Here is a 19,200-nt window from a genome sequence, read left to right as displayed (position 1 = left end):
AAATCTACCTGTTGTTGGCACATTTTGGGGTATATTTTGGGTATATACCTAGGTGAAGAAAAGGTTCATAAAATTATAACTTCTTAACTTAAACAATATAATTTCTGTCCCCTGAAGTGCCCTTTATCTTGCATTCAAATGTTTCTATGTTGACACTGCCACATCTGCTTTGCTTTTCATTATTTGCCTCCTATACCTTTCCCCCTTCAACTTTTTAAATGTCACTCTGTTGTAGGTGTTTCCTGTAAACAGAATATAGCCGAACCTTAAAAAACCAATCTGAGATGCTCTATCTTTCAATAAGGGGATCAATTATTAATGTCATGTTGAGACTTGTCACTGACATTAAATATATTTTCTACTCACCTGATTTTTCCCTCTCCTCTTTTTGTAAGCATTTAGTTGCACTAACTTTGTTTTCTTCTACCTTTTAGGCATTTTCCTACCTTTTAGGCATTTAAAAGATTATATATCCACCCCTATCCTCTCATTGTTTACCTGTACATTTTTCATATTGATATTTAAACTTGTCTTTGTCTGTCAGTATCATGGGTCAGTCAGTGATTATATTCTCTCAGTAGCACATTTTTACTTCCTTTCTCTACTTTGCTCAAGCTCTAATGTTGACATTACCTAGTATTTTAATTTCGGACATTTATATTTTTTAACATTATGCATTAACCATTTATTACATCGGCTTTTTGTTCATCACTATTTCTTATATCTTGTTTTTTCTTCCTTCTCAGGTTCATTTTGTGAGTGCACATACATCCTTGAATCATTTTGACAAAGAGGATTTAGGATGGGGGAAATTTCTAAATAAGCAGATATTTGAAACAGTACTTTAGCCTCACACCTGAACATTGGTAGGGTTGGCGCAAGTAAACCTCCCTTGATTGTCTTCTAGAACCCACTGTTGCTGGAGGGAAGTCAGGCATCAGTGGGATTCTCTTTCCTTAGCATTTAATCTGTTTTTTTCTTTTCTGGTAGCTTTAAGATGTTCTCTTTTTTCTTTGTATATGTGAGATAAAATATGCATATTATAAAAGTTGCTACTTGAACCATTCAATGGCATTAAGAACATTCACATTGTTGTGCAACCATCACCACCGCTAACTCCCCATTCTCCCCTTCTCCCAGTCCCTGGCAACTACCATTCTACTTTCTGTCTCTACAAATTTAACTACTCTAGGTACCACAAATAGGTGGGATCGAATAATATTCATCCTTTTGTGACTGGCTTATATCACTTAGTATATGCCACTTAGCATAATGTCCTCTATGTTGTAGCATGTGCCAGAATTTTTTTATGGCTGAATAATATTCCATTGTAAAGTTATACCACATTTTGTGGATTCATTCACCCATCAACGGACACTTGGTTGCTTCTGCCTCTTGGCTATTGTGAATAATGCTGCTGTGAACATGGGTGTACTGTTTGAGTCCTGCTTTCAATTCTTTTAGCTATATACCTAGAAGCAGAATTGCTGGATCATATGGTAATTCTATGTTTAATTTTTTTGTGTATGAGGATGACTGGCCCTGAGCTAACATCTGTTGCCAACCTTCCTCTTTCTGCTTGAGGAAGACTGTCACTGAGCTAACATCTGTGCCAGTCTTCCTCTGTTTTATGTGGGATGCCACCACAGCACGGCTTGACACGTGGTGCTAGGTCTGTGCCTGGGATCCGAACCTGTGAACCCCAGGCCACCAAAGTGGAGCCTGCAAACTCAGTCACTACACCACTGGGCCAGCCCCTCTAAGTTTAATTTTTTAAGGAATTCTCTTTGATTTTGAAGTCCCGAAATTTTATTGGGATGTGTCTAGGTGTATTTGAACATTCATCATCCCAAACATTCAGTAGGCCCTATACTCATCTTTTCATCTCCCTACAACATTTCCTTCTATTATTTTGTCCACTAATTCCTCTGCATCTTTATCTTTCTTCTCTCCTTCCAGAACTTCTCCCAGATAGGTTCATTCTTCATCTTCTGTGTTCATCTTCTCTATTTTATATTTCTTTGTCCTTTTATACTACCTTCTGGGAGAATTCCAGCTCATATATTTGATATTCGCTATCTTCAATCTGCTAGTCTGATTTTTTTTTAATTTATGAGAATTCTGATTCTTCCTTTTCTATTGCTACCACCTAACAATCTCTCTCTCTACCAACCTATCTATCTATCAATCATATGATCCTGGCTCCAATATCTCAGGAAATTAATTTATGTACTTTTCACTGAGGTAAAATTTATATACAATGAACTACACGTGTATAATTTAATGCATTTTGACAAATATATATACCAAAATATAATGCATTTCCATCACTTGGAAAGATTCCTCCTGCTCCTTTCCAGTAAACTCCACTTCACATAAGCAATCACTCTTCTGATATCTATCCCCATAGACCAGTCAAAACTTCTTATAAATGGAATCATACTCTTTTGTATCTGGCTTCTTTTGCTCAACATAATGTTTCCAAAGTTCACTTCTGTTGCTGTGCATAGCACTACTCTTTCTGTCCTTTTATTACTGAATAGTATTCCATCGCTGGCCTCCCCTGAGAACCACCAAAAGATTCTTGAGAAACCCTCTCATCTGGAAGATGCCCTCAGGACTAGGAAAGCTGTGAATTGGCACAAATCTTGGGCTATACACAAAACCAAAGTGGCACCCACTTTGACTTCATCTCACCATGCAATAAAGAGGGTGCTAGGAACCCACATCTGGGTGCTTCCTGGGCCTCATGATGAGACTGAAATTACTGTCCAGGCTTGTTCTCTGTCCAGCATCCTGCTAAGTAAACCTGGTGTTAGATTAAAGATGATAGGTCTTGTGAGTTGATTACCAACCTGAATCTGAAACCACTGACTCTTGACTTCTAGAATTTTCTTTTAGTTCTTTTTATAGTTCCTATTTCTCTGCTGAGATTATCATTGTATTCATGTTTTCCTTTAAGTCTCTGAACACATTTATGAAGCAGACAAGGACTTTAAAAGAGCTAATTCCAACTTCTGGATCATCTCAGCTCCGTTCCTATTAACTGGTTTTGTTCTTTTCTTGGTTATGAGTCACATTTTCCTGCTTGTTCACTTATCTAATAATTAGGAGAGTCTACATTATGTTGCCTTCCTTTAAAGGGTGCTGAGTTTTGTTTTGGCAGGCAGTTAAATCACTAGGAGATCCATTTAATTCTTTTGGGCTTGGTTTCATTCCTTGTTAGGGTGATCTACTTAGAGACTGCCCTTTGTCCTAGAATGTGGACCTTATCCTAGAGTGTGCTCTTACACCTACAGTGTGTCCTTTCTGGGGTCCTGACTAAACGCCCAAGATGCTCACAGGATCCCTCCACCCTGGCGAGGCCAGGATTCCAACGTCTCTCAGGACTATAAAACCTGATACCTCTGGCAGCTCTCTTGGCCACATAGCCACTCCCTACTGAGCCTCTGCGAGTCTTGCTGCATGGGCACAGCCCAGCTCTCAGCCAAGGATGACAAAGAACTCCACACTGACCTCTGGGCACTTTCCGCCCTGTGCAGCTCCCTCTTCTTCTGTACCCTGCCCTGCTAATTCCGGGCACTTCAGCAGACCCAAACTCCAACCTCTGCTTCCCTAGCGCAGCAAGACCACTGTACTCAGCTTGGGCTCCACACACCTACACAGGGGTCTAGTAAGTACTCCCAGGCAGAACGCTCATCTCATGTGCTTCCCTTCTTTCGAGAATCACAGCCTTGTAATTTTCCAATATCTGAAAATAGTTGCCTTGTATTTTGTCCAGTTTTATAATCGTTACGGAATCGAAGGGCAGCCGCATACAGTTACTCCACTGTGGCCAGAAGCAGAATTCAACTGTATGTACTTTTAAGTTGTCTTCTGTTTCTTACATCAATTGCTTCCTCACAGATTTGTTTTATGTTTGAGTCTGATGCCTGTGTTTCATTTTATTTTGATTATCTCTTTAGAGTGAGTTTATATTAGTGTTTTCACGTAGCATGTTTTATAAATTTTAAAACACTTAGGGCATAATATTAATAAACATGCATTTAAAAATTATGAGTTCTTTTTAAAAAAGTACTACAGTTTTTTTACCAAAAATACCTATGGCGATTTTGATGATAAACTTACCTTCATAATTGGAAGAAGGTCTTCTACTTTGTGTACCTTTTCCAGAGCTTCTCTAACTTCCAACAATCCTTTAGGATTATTAGCTCTTAAAAAGAGAGAGAGAGAGATGGCAACTAAAATTAATACAGGAATGTAATAATTAATTATGCTATTACCTTTAATTTAAATAAATCATCCTTAATTATGAATAACTCAATATTCAAAATTGTGGGTCACAACTAAAGGTTCTAAATAAGGGGGTGGTTTAATCCTAATGAGTTTGGGGCTGCAGATGAGAATTAAGAAAATACATAGCAGCCCCTCTAGAAAGTGAAACAGGGGAAAGCAGAATGAATTGACAGCCAGTGTTTGTGTATACCTGTGGGGGTCTGGGTTTGCTCATAAAACCTTGATTCTCCTTTTCCAACTCCGAAATTAGACGTAAATGTTTTTTCTTTCTAAAGTTGCCCAAATGGAAGTATCCTGCTGGGTTTTTATACAAATTTTATATTTACTTGGTGATAACTAACCATTCAGAATTCCTTTTTTTCCCAATGTTCTGTTCATTGTTATGTCTATACCATATTGCCCTTCAGCTGAGGGAGAATGAATTTTAAGGCTGAAATCCCTAATAAAGAAATTCAAAGAAACATCAGCTTTTTAGAAGAAAGACACTAGAAAAGGTCATAATATTGTATATAAAATTAAACTTAGTTAAGGTTCATGGATTTTGTGAAGTTATTAAAAAGATGGTTAAGTGATTATGAAAGGCTTTATGACACCAAACACCATGTAAAAATTTGATATACTTTGTTTCATCTGTCAATAGGCTTAGTTTTCAAGTTTCATAAATATAATAAATGTAAAATACATGAAATCTATCCATTTCTATCATAAAGAAAGTTGAAGGATTACCCATGATAAACAAGAATTCTATCTTTAATAAAATGAAGAATTTTCTCAAAATATTCCAGGTATCTCATGTTAATCACTTGACCCCTGTAAGAAAAAAAAAATTAAGAATCTTTTTACAAAGGAACACATTTCAAACAACATCTAATTTCCTAGTTAATTCAAAGAACAATAAGAGAGGGGCTGGCGCAGTGGTGCAGTAGTTAAGTTCGCGCACTGTGCTTTGGCGGCCCAGGGTTCACAGGTTCAGACCCTGGGCGCAGACCTAGCACCACTTGTCAAGGCATGCCGTGGCAGCGTGCCACATAAAGTAGAGGAAGGTTGTCAACAGATGTTAGTTCAGGGCCAATCTTCCTCACCAAAATAAACAAACAAAAAAAGAACAATAAGAGAGCTCTGAGAATAATGATGTAGTAAACACATTAGGGAAATTCACTTGTTTGCAATCAATGAATGAGAGAAGCAAAAAACTATCTGACCAAGATTTTTTGTCAGCTCTCGGAGCTCACTCTGATAGGAAAGGCACCAAACTCAGCCCTGGAGATGCCAAATGGAACGAAAAATCCTCAACTATTGAAATGAGGCTCGCCCTTTATGCCAATTTCCTCTGATGGATCGCTTCACTTTTTCAGCAATATGCCTTCTCCTCTCCTCTGGCTCTCCTGATGGCATTATCTGATAATACTCCTTCTTGCTGTCCAGCTGACTAGCTGTCTTCATCACCTCTACTCACTCTAAACATTATTTTCCTCACATTTCTATCCCCACTCCTCATTTTTAAAACTCTCTCCCAGAACTTCACGTACAGCCAACAAGCTGATGTACACATCCAACAGGTGTACATGTGTACAACAGAACACACACATCCAACTGCTCCCTGGACGTCACTCCCTGGATTACCCACAGGCATCTCAAACCTCAAGTTCACATCTGTCAAACAGGAATTCACTCCTGCCCCTGCACTCCCAGCTTCAGCCCCTAAACGTGTCCACCTACTTTCTGTCCCGTTGCTACCTGGCTTATTGGGACAACCATGTACCTGAGCCGGCAATCGGATGGCCTCCCTGTAGCTGCATGCTCTCCCGTTTCTCACCCACCACCAGTGCTCCCAGTTCTGCCTTCTCAATATCCATCTCTTCCCTTCCAGCTCACTACTACAGAGCTTTCCAGACTTTTGTACTTTTTTGTCTGAATTACTACACAACTTTCTAACCAATTTCCTTGCCTCCAAAATAGCTGCCCTCTCTAACCTGTCTGCCACCTGCAGCTGAAGTGACCAGCCCAATGTGCAAATCTGCTCACGTCACTTCTCTGCTTACAATCTCTGATTAGCTTCTCCATTGTCTTCAGGGAAAAAGAATGCCTTAGCATGGAATATAAAGTTACTTATCTTTGGGGAAAAAAGTTATTTATATTTTGGTCTCTGCCTGTCTTTCTAGCCTCAATTCCTGATACTCCCTTTATTGCAAACTAATCATTGGTCATAATGAATTAGTCACACTCTCCTGATCATGCCTGACTCACTTGTGGGTCCATGCCTCATCCACCTCTTTCTGCTTTCCATGTTTCTAAACAGCTCAGGCATCACCTGAAGGCTGGACTGGACATCCCTTTTCTGTGTCCCCTTGGCATCCTGTACACGTGACCACCATTACTCTTAACATACTACATAGTTGTTCACTGGTCTGTCTTCTTCACTAAGCTTTGAGCTTTCTGAAGTCAGGGACTGTATTTCACTTCTATATCATCATCACACAATACACACATTGATGGTGGCCTTCAATAGAAGCTAGTTGTGTCTATCTATAAATGTCACAAATTATCCAATAAGAAACAGATAAATATACAAGTCATAAGGAGAAAAGAAATTTATTTTCTAGAAATTAAAAAAATAAACATATTAATGACATTTCTGTTAAACTTAAATGTCAAAGTTGTATAGAATAATATTTTCTTGATTCAGGCTTCTGGAACTAGAAGCATTTTAGATGTGCCACAACTACTACATTTGTAAATTTTATCTAAAATTAAATTCAATGGGTCCCCTTGAAGCTGATATTTTTAATATTTGTTCACCTTATTTAGAGGGTGGCTAAGCACATAAAGGGAGGGGGAAAGAGCTGAGTGCTTCACTCATGTCCCTAACTTGCAAAGCCTGTGGACAAGACAAAAGCTCTCCAGGTAACCTGGCTTGCCCTCCCAGGGTGGCAGCTTAGCAATCAGACCGTGTTATTGATCCAAACCCTTTGTGTGTCGCGGGGCGAGACGGGGCAGCCTTTCCCCCACCACAACAGACTTGTCAAAGAATTCTTTGAGCTTTGAAATATTATCAGGATATCAAGGCAAATGTAATGTTCTCCATCTATTACTTTCTATGACGTTTTAGGACCCTTTAAATATGGGCATTCTAGGCAAAAATCTGGCAGTCTACCCTTCAAATGAGCTCTGCATCACAGAGAAGAGCCTGGAGAAGGAGCACAGCATGTGCTGCATCTCTTTCTGCAACTGGACTAGTTGAAAGGAATGCAGGCGAAACTGCGGTGCAGAGCCAATCTGTGCATTCCCTGGTCAAAAAGTCACCAGGAAAGAAGTAATGGGCTGCCGATGGTCTCCACGACCTGTCCATTTACAATAAACTCCTATGAAACCAGGAAAGACGCAGAGAAGGTTCATACCTGATTAAATTGATGTGATTGTTAAAACCTCTGCTAAGACTTCGTGCTGGCATTTGATCTAACCATAGCACTGGCTGGTCTGGGTCAGCAATCCTGCAAAACAGAGCTTGTTAAAGATGAAGGCCTTATAAAACCTAGAAGTGCTCAAAAGCATTAAAAAGAAAACATGTAGGAGTCTTTGCAAAAGTGGAGAGAAAGCAATTGCGGAGTCTATTACATCTAAAAACATGACACACAAACCTGTAAGTTCCAAATAGGTGTTCCAATTGGACCAAGTAAGAAGTCAGTACAGGTTTAGCAGGAGAGCAGTATTTTTCTCTTGAAAATGAATATCAGCAGTTCCCCCCTTAAACTGTGGCTGGCTAGCCAGGCCCACACTTCAATTATAAAGGGACTGGGACACTGAAGTTCACGCAAAGGTACCACAAGTGATGATATGCTCTCTCAAAGGCTGCTTTTTCTAAAACACTTCATTTAAAAATGTGCTTGCAAACATGATAACAATCAATTCCTATTCCATAAATATGAGTTGAATGTATTTCAAGGCATAATAATGCCAGCAATTTCTGAGAAACTTTAGAGAGGAAAACAACTTACAAGGCCTACTGTCAGTAAATAAAACAGTATTCAAAACCCGTTAAGAAGAGGAGACTTACATGATTTTACAATGATAAGACTTCTAGCTTATTTTCACTTAAACATTAGTTACCGTCTCCACTTTACTGCGATGTCAAACATGTCTCTCCACTGCATCAGCCGTGTTTTTCCATTCATTCGAACCTTCGAGTTGGTCCATGTACGCTGTACAGCTTGCATGACTTCCAAGGCTGCCAAACCCATGGCTAAAAGAAAGAAATATTGAGATAACAGAGTTAGTAAGCATACTTTAGAGGCGCTGATTTTCACTGACTCTCAGGGATAACGCCAGACTCGTTATATAAAGAAAGAATCACAAGTACTGGTAATTTAACAAGACTGGAGGTACTTTACAATCACGACCCTATCAAGACTAAAATCCATCAGAGGAAATTAGAGACACTCCCAAAGTCGCCTCCTCCCGACTCTGCCTTCTACTGAAGCAACTGGAGACTAATTCTTCCTCATTCCCGCAGCACGGAAACAGCACCCGGGATGAGCTGTCTGATCTACACATAATGACGGAAGACCTGCATTCTACATCTACACGACAGCCACAGCACAAAGGGCGAGGCTGGAAGTAGTCTTCTTTCAGAATTCCAGACGAATGAATCTACACATTTCTGTTCTGATCACGTGGAGAATTTGAGTAAGTACAATAAATGACTTTTTTAAAAGCACAACATAACAATAATCGTTGCTATTTGTAAGAAATTTTCCCATTTTCAGATAGTTTCGGAATACCTCTGTGTATTCTCTTGTTTGGCAGGAAACCAGGTGTTTCATATTGCATCAGCGATCCCAAACGATCAGCTACACAAATCAGCTCTTGGACCTCAGGCTTATAACTCTCAAAATTCTGATGTAACACATCTCTGGAAGAAACATGACATGATAGGGACTTTGACAACAGATACTTTGCTATCCAACTTCACCTGAAAAGTTCTCACTTCCTCCACTGGAAAATGAATCAAGAAACCTGTGACCACATGATCTTTAACTTCAGTGCTTTGCCCCAACCATAGACAAATTAAAAGAAGGAATCATTAAGAGAGTGTGTAGACAATTACTATCACATGCTTGTTAGTAACTCTGACAACCAACTGGCATTTCAGAAGGCACCTCTGACCGTTATTTGCTTTGTAAACTTCTCCAGAATACATAACCTACATGCACTGCCTTTTTCAACAAGCAGCCAAACCCCCATCCTATGTCCACTCCCTATACCAGCGCCAAGTTGTGTTACACCAAATATACTTGAAATGGTATATGTAACTACTATTGTTTAGCTGCAACCTGCTAGAAGTTTTCATAACAAAGACTGCAATTCTAAGTTACAGGTTGTGATGAGGTCCCCAAGACCACCCTCAGATTCAGTGATTCACTAGGAGGCTTCACAGGACTCAGTGTATAGTTGGCTGTGATTTTTCTTTTTGTGAGGAAAATTAGCCCTGAGCAAACATCTGTTGCCAATCTTCCTCTTCTTGCTTGAGGAACATAGTCACTGAGCTAACATCTGTGCCAGTCGTCTTCTATTTTGTATGTGGGATGCTGCCATAGCATGGCTTGATGAGTGGTGTGTAGGTCTGTGGCCAGGATGTGAACCCATGAATCCTGGGCTGCCAAAGTGGAGCATGAACTTAACCACTACACCACCCGGCTGGCCCCCATGGCTGTGATTTATTACAGCAAAGGACACAAGCACAATTATCAAAGGGAAAAGGCGGATGGAGCAAAGTCCAGAGGAAACCAGACGCAAGCTTCCAAGACTCCCAGGGGAGATGCACAGGATTGATTCCCCTGCATGAGATGCTGCCCACCAGGGAAGCTCAGTAGACACTCAGCGCCCAGGGATTTTCCTGGGGGCTGACCACGTAAGCTGCCTCTGCCTGGAAAGTACCCAAATTCCAGACCCCCAGAAGGAAAGCAGGAGTTTAGCACAAACCATATTGTTTGTACAAACAGCTCAGGCACAGTGAGCCACTCTTAGCAGTACTGGGCATGGCGGGACACTCCCAAAATCCAAGGTGCCAGCCAAGGAGCAGGCTTATAAGCATACCTTTCCAAGGGCAGGAGTTCAGGCTTGCCATGTTGAACAGAAGTTCTTAGGTTCAATGCAGTCCAATTTATCAATCTTTTTGTCTAAGGTGTATGCTTTGTGTGTCTTGATTAAGAAATCCTTCTCTACCTCAAAATCACAAAAGTTTTCACTTATATTTTCTCCTAAAATTTAAAAAATTTGACCATTCTCATTCCAGATTTTTTATCCATCTGGAACTGGATCTCTATCTACACTATCACAAAAATCCATTTTATTTTATCCATATGACAACCTAACTGTCCCACTCTGATCTACAGCACACCTTTGTGCTCCTTTGGTCTACCTGTCTATCCCAGCACCAATACACTCTGTCTTCACTACTATCTTACTTCTTGCTATCTGGTAGGACGAGAACCTTCTCCTCCAAGTGTGGGCATCATCTTCTTCAGGAGAACCTTGATTATTCCTGGTCCTTTGTTCTTTCACACAATTTATAGAATTAGCTCATCAAGTTCCTCAAAAAACTGTTGGGATTTTGAATGGCATTTTATTGAATCTATAATTAACTTGCTGAGAAGTGACCTATTGATGTTATTGAACTTCCTATTCATGAACACAGTATTTCTCTCCATTTATTTGTTTTCTCTTAGTAACTTTCAGTGATGTTTTATAATGATCTCCATACACGTTTGCACGTTTTCTAAGATGTACTCCTAAGTACTTTGGCCATTATAAATGGCATTTTGTTTGTTGCTAGTATATAAAAATGCAAATGATGCTTTACATTAATTATAATCAACCACCTTGCTAAACTCTTATTTTCTATAATTTGTTTGTAGATCATCTGGATTTTGTTGGGTGTTTTGTGTGAGGAAGATTGGCCCTGAGCTAACATCTGTGCCAATCTTCCTCTATTTTACATGGGACACTATCACAGTGTCGCTTGACGATCATGCCAGGTCCGTGCCCAGGATCCAAATTGCAAACCCCGGGCTGCCAAAGCAGAGTGCATGAACTTAACTACTACGCCAAAGGGGCCAGCTTCCCTTAATTTTTATACTTACCTATCAACTTGCTTTTTTTCTAGTATAATATTTTGGGATATTAACGTTTTTCACAAAATTGTTTTTACTGCATTCCACGAGTGTTGGTATGTGGTATTTTCATTTTTGTTCACTTAGAAAGTATATTCAAAATTCCATTGTGATTTTACCTTTAATCCATATTTCAATGTGTGCTTTTTAATTTCCAAATAATGGAGATTTTTTTCTTATATATATTTTAAATTATACCATGGTAGGATATGATACCAATTATTTGACATGTATTGAAATATGCATAGTAAGTGATCAGTCTTTGTATAAATGATCTAAGCACACTTGAAAAGAATATGTATTCTTTAATCATTGAGTACACAGTTCTATAATAGACTGATACATCGTTTGTTAATTGTGTTGTTTAAAGAGTCTAAATCTTTACTAGTTTTAGATTTAGTTTTTCAAGAATTAGAATTTCTCATTACAATACTGAATTTGTTAATTTCTCTATAAATTTCTATCAATTTTTGAAGTTATCTTATTAGGCATATATAAGTTTAGATTTATATTTTCCTGGTGATTTAAACCTTTGCCATTATGTAGTAATAATCTTCATTCCTAGTAGTGCTTTTTCACTTGAAATCCATTAATATCAATCTATAGCTACACCAGGATTCTTTCAGTTAGTGCTTCTCTAGTATAACTTCTCCCATTCCCTCACTTTCAATCTTTGTGTCCTTACGTATTAGGTGCCTCTTATAAAAAACCCCCACATAATTGGATTTTTTTTAAAATTCCAATCCAACTATGTCTAACTGATGTTTTAGTCCATTCATATCTATTGTGGTTATTGATATATCTGGATTCATTTCAACCTCTTATTTTTTTCTTTTTGTTTGTCCCACTTTTTTTGCATCCTCCTCCTCCTCTCCCCTTTTCTGATTGATTTCAGATTTATTTTTTTCTCTGTTTTTTACTTCTCTACTAATATGAAAGTTGTATACTCTTTCAATACTTATCTTAGATATTTTAAATATTCATAATATAACTTAAAATCTTAACATAATATTTAACCCACATTGCCTTAGAATACTTTAACTTTTATTATTCCTTAACTTACTTGCTATTTTTGTCCAGGATTTTATTTCTGTCCTTTTTATAAACACCCAAACTAGATATTATTTTACATAGATAATGCTTTTTTAGACTTACCAGTTTACCATTCTTAGCAATTTTTTTCCTCATTATTTGTTCTTATATCTCAAATCTTGCTCCTGATGTCAACCGCCTTCTTCCTTAATTACATGCTTTAGAAGTTCCTTAGTGAATGCCTACTGGTGGTTAATTCAGTTTTTGATTATCTGAATATATATTTATTTAGCCTTTATTCTTAAAAGATAGTTTTGCTGGGTATAGAATTCTAGATTGAAAGTTATTTTCTTTCAGCACTTTGAAGATATTATTCCATTGTCGTCTAGCTTCCATTGTTGATATTGAGAGGAATAAGTCCATCCAATTATTGACCCTAAGTAGGTGATATGATTTTTCTATTTTTCTTTTTCCTTACTATAGGCTTTCTCTAATTACCTACAATGTGTCTTGATATGAATTTCTTTTCATTAACTTTGCTTTTTAAAAAATCCATGGATTTATGTATTTCCTTAGTTCTGGAAAATTCTTAGCCATTATTTCTTCAAAAATTGTCTTTCCTCCATTCTCTCCTTCTGATATTTCAATTAGACATATGCTAGACTTTCTTACATCTTTTGTATCTTCTATCTCTCTTTCATGTTTTCTAACTCCTTGATTCTCTGTGCTACACTCTGGATAATTTCTAGTGCTCTATCTTCCAATTTTGCAATTTTCTCTCAGGTATGTCTAACCTGCTGTTTAGCTTATATACTGAATCCTTCATTTCACTGATTGTATTTTCTGCTCCTAAAGCTTCCAATTATTTTTTTAATCTGATCATTTTTGATAATCTGTTTCTTGCTCATGTTTGTGATTACTTCATAATTTCTTTAAACGTTTCATTTGGAGTTATTTTAGAGTATATAGTCAACAATTCCAATATCTGAAGTCATTGAGGGTCTAAGTCTATTTGTTGTTTCTGTTGATTCTCACATATGGTTTTAGTGATCTTGGTTTTTGATTTTCACACTAATGATCTTATTCTGTGGGAATACTTCAGACCAAAATTGGCACTAATTTCGTCTCAGGAAGGATTTGTATTTGCTTCCATTGAGATCTTGGGAATGCCTCCAATATGGGATAACTTTAGCCCTTTAAAGTTGAGCAAACCCATCTTGCCTATGCCTCACGGCACTCCACTGCAGTTGTTGTTAAATGCACTTACCCTCAAGACACTTTCTTCCTTTTAAATGTGCTTACCATTCACCACTCTAGTTTGAATCACACCTCCCCCAACCTTTTCTTTCTTTTTAGAGAGTCAGGGGGTTGATCTTTACAGCATTGCCAGACTCCCAGCAATTAATTTCTATTCTAGATCTAATTATTTTGTAACGGGATAGTCCTTTAGCATATCCATTTTGCCATATCACAAGAGTAGTTTGCCAGCAGTGTAATTTCAAATTTTCAATATGTTAAGTAACTTGTTTTAAAAGTAACATGGTAAAAGAATAACACATGTCAAAGACTGCCAATAAGTGTAAGTACTTTCGAAGTTTAAAGGTTGCCCAAAATTAGCAGAGAAAGTCAGGCTAGAAGGAAAGATGATATCCAAAGGTAAGTTTCAAGGTACTCTAAAACTAAAAGAAATACTTGCAGACATATTGAATACAAAAATAAATTCATCAGAAATATGGATAGAAAGCCATTTATTGATAAAGAGCTATCATGACGAAATTATAGCTCAATCATGAAAAAGAGAAAAAAAATCTTTATTTAAAGCACTTACTTTATGTGTGGTTGCAACCCTGGCTGCTCTTCATAGTCTTCTATGAGGAAAGGCAGATTCTTAGCCCAGTGGTCTTTGAAGCTTCCAGGCAGATCCACATCAATGTTATATTCCGTAAGGGGAGTATCAAGGTGTGCATGAAGATATCGAGAATACTCTGCAGACAGGAAAGGGGATCTGACATACCCAAATACTGCTAAAGAAACATTTTTTATAGCCAGCTGCCATACAAATACTTTGTAACAAACTGTTATTCAATTACAAGAATTCTAAATGGGAGACTCCAAATTTTAGTAAGTCACTATTATTATATGATAATCAGGGTAAGCTGCCACTGACTTGAGTTACCAAGGTCAAATACAAGCTAGTCAATCTAGGCCTACTTTGGTTAAATTTTAACCACCTTTCCATGAACAACACCAAATATCTCACTTTTCAATTCCAGAGTCTCAGGATCCAAGTTCAGTGTTAGATAGAGCCTGGTCCTCTGTCGACTGACAGATCAACCAATTATGTATACGATTTCATCAACTAACTGACAACTGCTGCTTATCTCTATTAAAAAAAACAGGACATGGAGTGCCCCCTCCTTCAGTCTAGAGTTCACAAACCCAAGTTCTTTAAACCAGGAAAAAAGAGGGAATTGTAATCTAGAGAAAGAGCTGTGCTGTCCAATAGGTAGCCCCCAGCCACTTGGCTACTAAGTACTGAAAATGTGATTAGAAACTGAATTTTAAATTTTATTTAATTTAAACTTAAAAACTGATATTTGATTCAATTATTAGAAAACTTCAGTATGCTTGGGAAACTTGCATGTATGAATCTACCTTTTCAACTTTAAATTTTATGAAATCAAAATTTAAATCAAGTAAGTCAAATGAAAATTCAGCATCCAAATTGAGACACACTGTATGTATAAAATATACACCAGATTTAGAAGACTTGGTACAAAAATAATATAAAATATCTCATGAATAGTGTTTTCATGTTATTTATATGCTGCATTAATATTATGGATATAAGAATTAAATAAAATGTATTATTAAAATTAATTCTACCTGTTTGTTTTTACTTTTTTAAAATGGCTACTAGAAATTTAAAATCACATACATGGCTTACAATTTTTTTCACTTGGACAGGGCTAGTACAGAGGGTTAATAACAAAGTAAAGAGAAGAGACGGAAGTAAAGATTTGGACTTCATATGAAAAATAGAAATATCTTTATGTGTGGCAGAGAAAAGGTGAGTAAGACTGGGACTAATAAAAGGATAACTCAAAGATTTGCTTTCATCCTCATCCCAGGTTAATTTCTCCAAAATAAGTGAGAATTCTGATATAAAGAAATGATGGATCAAAGATAACAAGTTTACATTTAACAGTAAAAACCTCATAAAAGGTTCCTTTCCTGTCATTCCTATATGTTTAGATGAGATGTGAAGAGAGAAGAATACCCAAATGACTGTCACATTTAGTTCAAAATATATTTTTTTGACTTAAGTAAAAATGTTTTAACTTTACAAGAAAAATATAGGAAATGGCAGAAAAAGCACTGGATTGGATTGGTCTTTAGAAGACATGGATTCTATCTAGTCCAGATACTGCCACTAAACAAGGGGTGGCTGTGGACAAGCTACCTTGCTTCTCTGAGATGCAACTGTCTCATACAGAACATAAGAGAGACAAGCACTATGATCTCTACAGCTTCAAGCATTAAAACTCAATGATTCTGCAATTTTCTGACTTACCTCGGAGATATTTCACTTTAAGATACTCTGGGCTGGCTTTCTGGCCTGGGAGAGGATCATTTAGCATAACTTTAGTTTGTGCTTTTATCCCTTCATAAAACTGTCCCATTGCAACATGGCTGAGTCCTTTCATGTACTGGCACACCTCATTATATGGCTCTAGCTGCAGACACCGCTGAGGCATTGAGGGAGAAAATGCTGCATTAGTATCAATATAGTTTAAGAAAACTTTTAAGTGCTTTATTCTTTCATCTAAAACTAGAAAAGTTTTCCCTCCAGGTTAAATCAGACCAAATACATGATCTGTAAACTGGTGTGTGGGACAAGGCAATGGTTCTTCTCTCTTTCTTTCTGTTGAGGTATAAACACTATTCTTCGCCATCCCCCATTCATTTCACTACTTTGTTGAAGAATAATTCAAGAACTCCAGTCACAGTGCTTCCGACTTACAGATGCTCACCTTGAAGTTCTTCAGGGCTTCCTGTAAGCTGCCATGGTGATAAAGCATCATTCCCCGGAGCTGGAGGGTCTGGACGTGATTCTGGTTGAGCAGCAGGGCCTTCTGAAAGCTCTCAGTGGCTGCTTCAAAATTGCCCAGTTCTCTAGGTATTTAACAATAGTTATGAGCACAGTATAGACATTTCAGTAACAAACAGAATAAGTTATCCTCAGAATTCTGGTCTAATATGCAAGGAAGATACATTCCCTTTTTCATTTTACCACTCTACAGGCTTTGACACATCACGTCCCACTTACTTTTTCTAAACCTTACCAGACTATAGGATAACCACAGAGCTCTGGAAATCTCTGGGGAAAATTAATTTATTGATTTCCAAAGGCAAATACTTATTCAAATCCCTTTCCCCAATTCAGGATGAGCTCCAACCCCTAAAACATGTGTGTAAATTTTAGTATTTGGATAGAAACATACATTTCTTCTCTGGAATAAAGTATATAGGTTATAATCATATGGAGATTTATCATTCTGAATCAAATTCATAGGCTTAAAATTGTATTTTTTTTCTGTCACTGAAGTTACTTCACCTAAAATCTAGTGATCATTATGTAATTTAAAATTCTGGAAAAAAGAAGTATATTTTAGAGTTGCGATCATTTCACACTGGAAATGGTTATTACCGACCAGCCTTCTTTGATATATTAAAATTTTTACAAATAAGAGAAGTAGTATATCCCATGACTCAATTTGCTATTAACAATGAATATTTAAAAAAATATAACACTTGCTTACATTTATAGCACTTTACTATTTACTAGGTGCTTTCAAATCTGTTTTCGATTTATATTCCCAACAATTCTGTGGAACAGGAAGGATAAATATCATCCCTCAAACCCAAAACAAATCCAAACACACTTTCTTCCAGTTAGTATAAGAGATCTTCCCCAACTATTGTATCAGATAAATAAGCTCCTGAATTTAATCCTTCCCAAATAAGGCACCTAACAGAGTTTTGAAGGGAATTTTTCTGTTACTGGCTTTCTTTTCTAACTTTTATAGTACCTTTATAAGTGAGAACTCTGAAGTTCAGAGAAGTTAAGGGCACATAACTGCAGAATGGGCTACTGAGAACTAGAACTAAATCTCTCGACTTCTAAATCACGAGCTCCTTCTATCAGCCATGCCATCTCCTTCTCAGGTCAGAGTATAAAAATTATTGAAAGCCAAAAGTCAGAACAGTTCTACTGGGCCAGGCAATGCATGTAGTCAAGAAGCCAGGGTCTAGGCCCAACTCATTCCTGATAGAAATGCATCATAACTGTGACTTTTCCATTCCGTTACTATAGAAATCTTCAAACAGATCACAGTGATATGGGAATTAACCTTAGCTATTGCCTAAAATAGCAGCAGCATGTATATGCCACTATTCAAAAGAATAACCCTTGAAGGACTAACATTTCCAGACCAATATATACAAACCGATGTTGTTTTAAGAGATAATAATATGCATCATGATATCCTCTGACACAGGTTCTTTCTATATTCCAGAGAAGACCTCAACAAGTATGTAAATGCCTATGTGATGTACAACGACCATCATTTTGATTAAGAAATGAATTTCTTTTTAAACATCACAACTATGTGAGGCTGTCTTGCCTCTCCTCTCTATACCCTCCCTCCTACCCCAACTATTACTGCATTACTTACCTATAGGCCTGTCCCAGACTTTTATATGCATCAATAAAATCTACTTTCTGCTTCAAAGCTTCTTTGAAGGATTCAATAGCTTCCTGTAAAAAGTATGGACAAAATTATTTCATTTGCACAACTGTTAATTTTAAAATTGAGTTTCACTTAACTCACTAAAGAACTTATATTTTACACGTGGTGTCTGAGTGATCTTTTTTTTAAATAGGAGGACTTGCAAAAAAAGAGATAGAAAGTACAACAAACTATGAGTCAGAAGGACTTAATTTCAATAGTAAACAAATGCATCACCATGAATAATAACAGAGCCTTAAGTTTCTCCCTTTCAAAATGAGAAAACAGCTTCTCACTATCTATTTCATTAGGCCTTTGACTACTGATGATATCGTCTTCATATTAATATAATTTCATTAATTAATAAAGGCCCTGTGGAACAAAAGTGAGCCTAATAGCTATGTGAAATCATTAAAATGATCATAATTAGTAGCATTTAAAATTGAACCAACAAAAGAAACAAAAAAGCAAGCCCATCTTGAAACTGTTTATAAAATAAGCAAAAAGGCTCCTAGATTGGCTATCTGAAGGATTCCCATGATTGACAAAAAAAAGAAACAACAAAACAGAAATCTTAACGTCGGGGGCATTTGGGGCAGGGCTTCTGCCAGCACAGCTGCAGGTGTGCGGCTGGGGAGAGAGAATGCTGCGCAGGCAGCATGCTGGAGGGAGGGGCCCAGAGGATACACAGTGACTTGGCTGCTGTGGAACTCTCTCTGTGAAAACTGTTAAGAAAATGTGCCTTTCTGTTTCAGAATCAACATCCTGGGCTTAAACCGGTATCGAATGTACTTTACCATTATGTCTTGATTATTTACTGTAACAAAAAATTATGAAGACATTTCACACATTTCCCAAGGAAAAGACGTATTTTACTTAACAGCTAGAAAGTATCATGATCTCAAATAGTT

At 37.3% G+C, this 19,200-nt stretch overlaps 1 protein-coding gene across 17 annotated transcripts in view; it reads right to left on the bottom strand.

The window, feature by feature from the left end:
* TTC13 (tetratricopeptide repeat domain 13) overlaps positions 1 to 19,200 on the bottom strand; it is a 79,546-nt gene that overhangs the window by 11,319 nt on the left and 49,027 nt on the right. For all 17 annotated transcript variants that reach the window (XR_011496444.1, XR_011496445.1, XR_011496447.1 and 14 more), the window contains 9 exons: positions 18,236 to 18,318; positions 16,532 to 16,673; positions 16,072 to 16,246; positions 14,326 to 14,482; positions 9,075 to 9,205; positions 8,404 to 8,536; positions 7,695 to 7,787; positions 5,023 to 5,106; positions 4,129 to 4,213 (listed from right to left, as the gene is read on the bottom strand). Coding sequence is in view for 14 of the 17 variants with exons in the window: in XM_014865680.3 (XP_014721166.3) it covers positions 4,129 to 4,213; positions 5,023 to 5,106; positions 7,695 to 7,787; positions 8,404 to 8,536; positions 9,075 to 9,205; positions 14,326 to 14,482; positions 16,072 to 16,246; positions 16,532 to 16,673; positions 18,236 to 18,318 (1,083 nt within the window). In the remaining 3 variants the exon portion in view is untranslated. The remainder of the gene's footprint in view (positions 1 to 4,128; positions 4,214 to 5,022; positions 5,107 to 7,694; positions 7,788 to 8,403; positions 8,537 to 9,074; positions 9,206 to 14,325; positions 14,483 to 16,071; positions 16,247 to 16,531; positions 16,674 to 18,235; positions 18,319 to 19,200) is intronic.

Source organism: Equus asinus, chromosome 2, assembly GCF_041296235.1.
Source record: "Equus asinus isolate D_3611 breed Donkey chromosome 2, EquAss-T2T_v2, whole genome shotgun sequence".
Taxonomy (NCBI): Eukaryota; Metazoa; Chordata; class Mammalia; order Perissodactyla; family Equidae; genus Equus; species Equus asinus.
The sequence above is the reverse complement of the archived record's forward strand: the minus strand, read 5'-3'. Positions and strand labels throughout refer to the sequence as shown.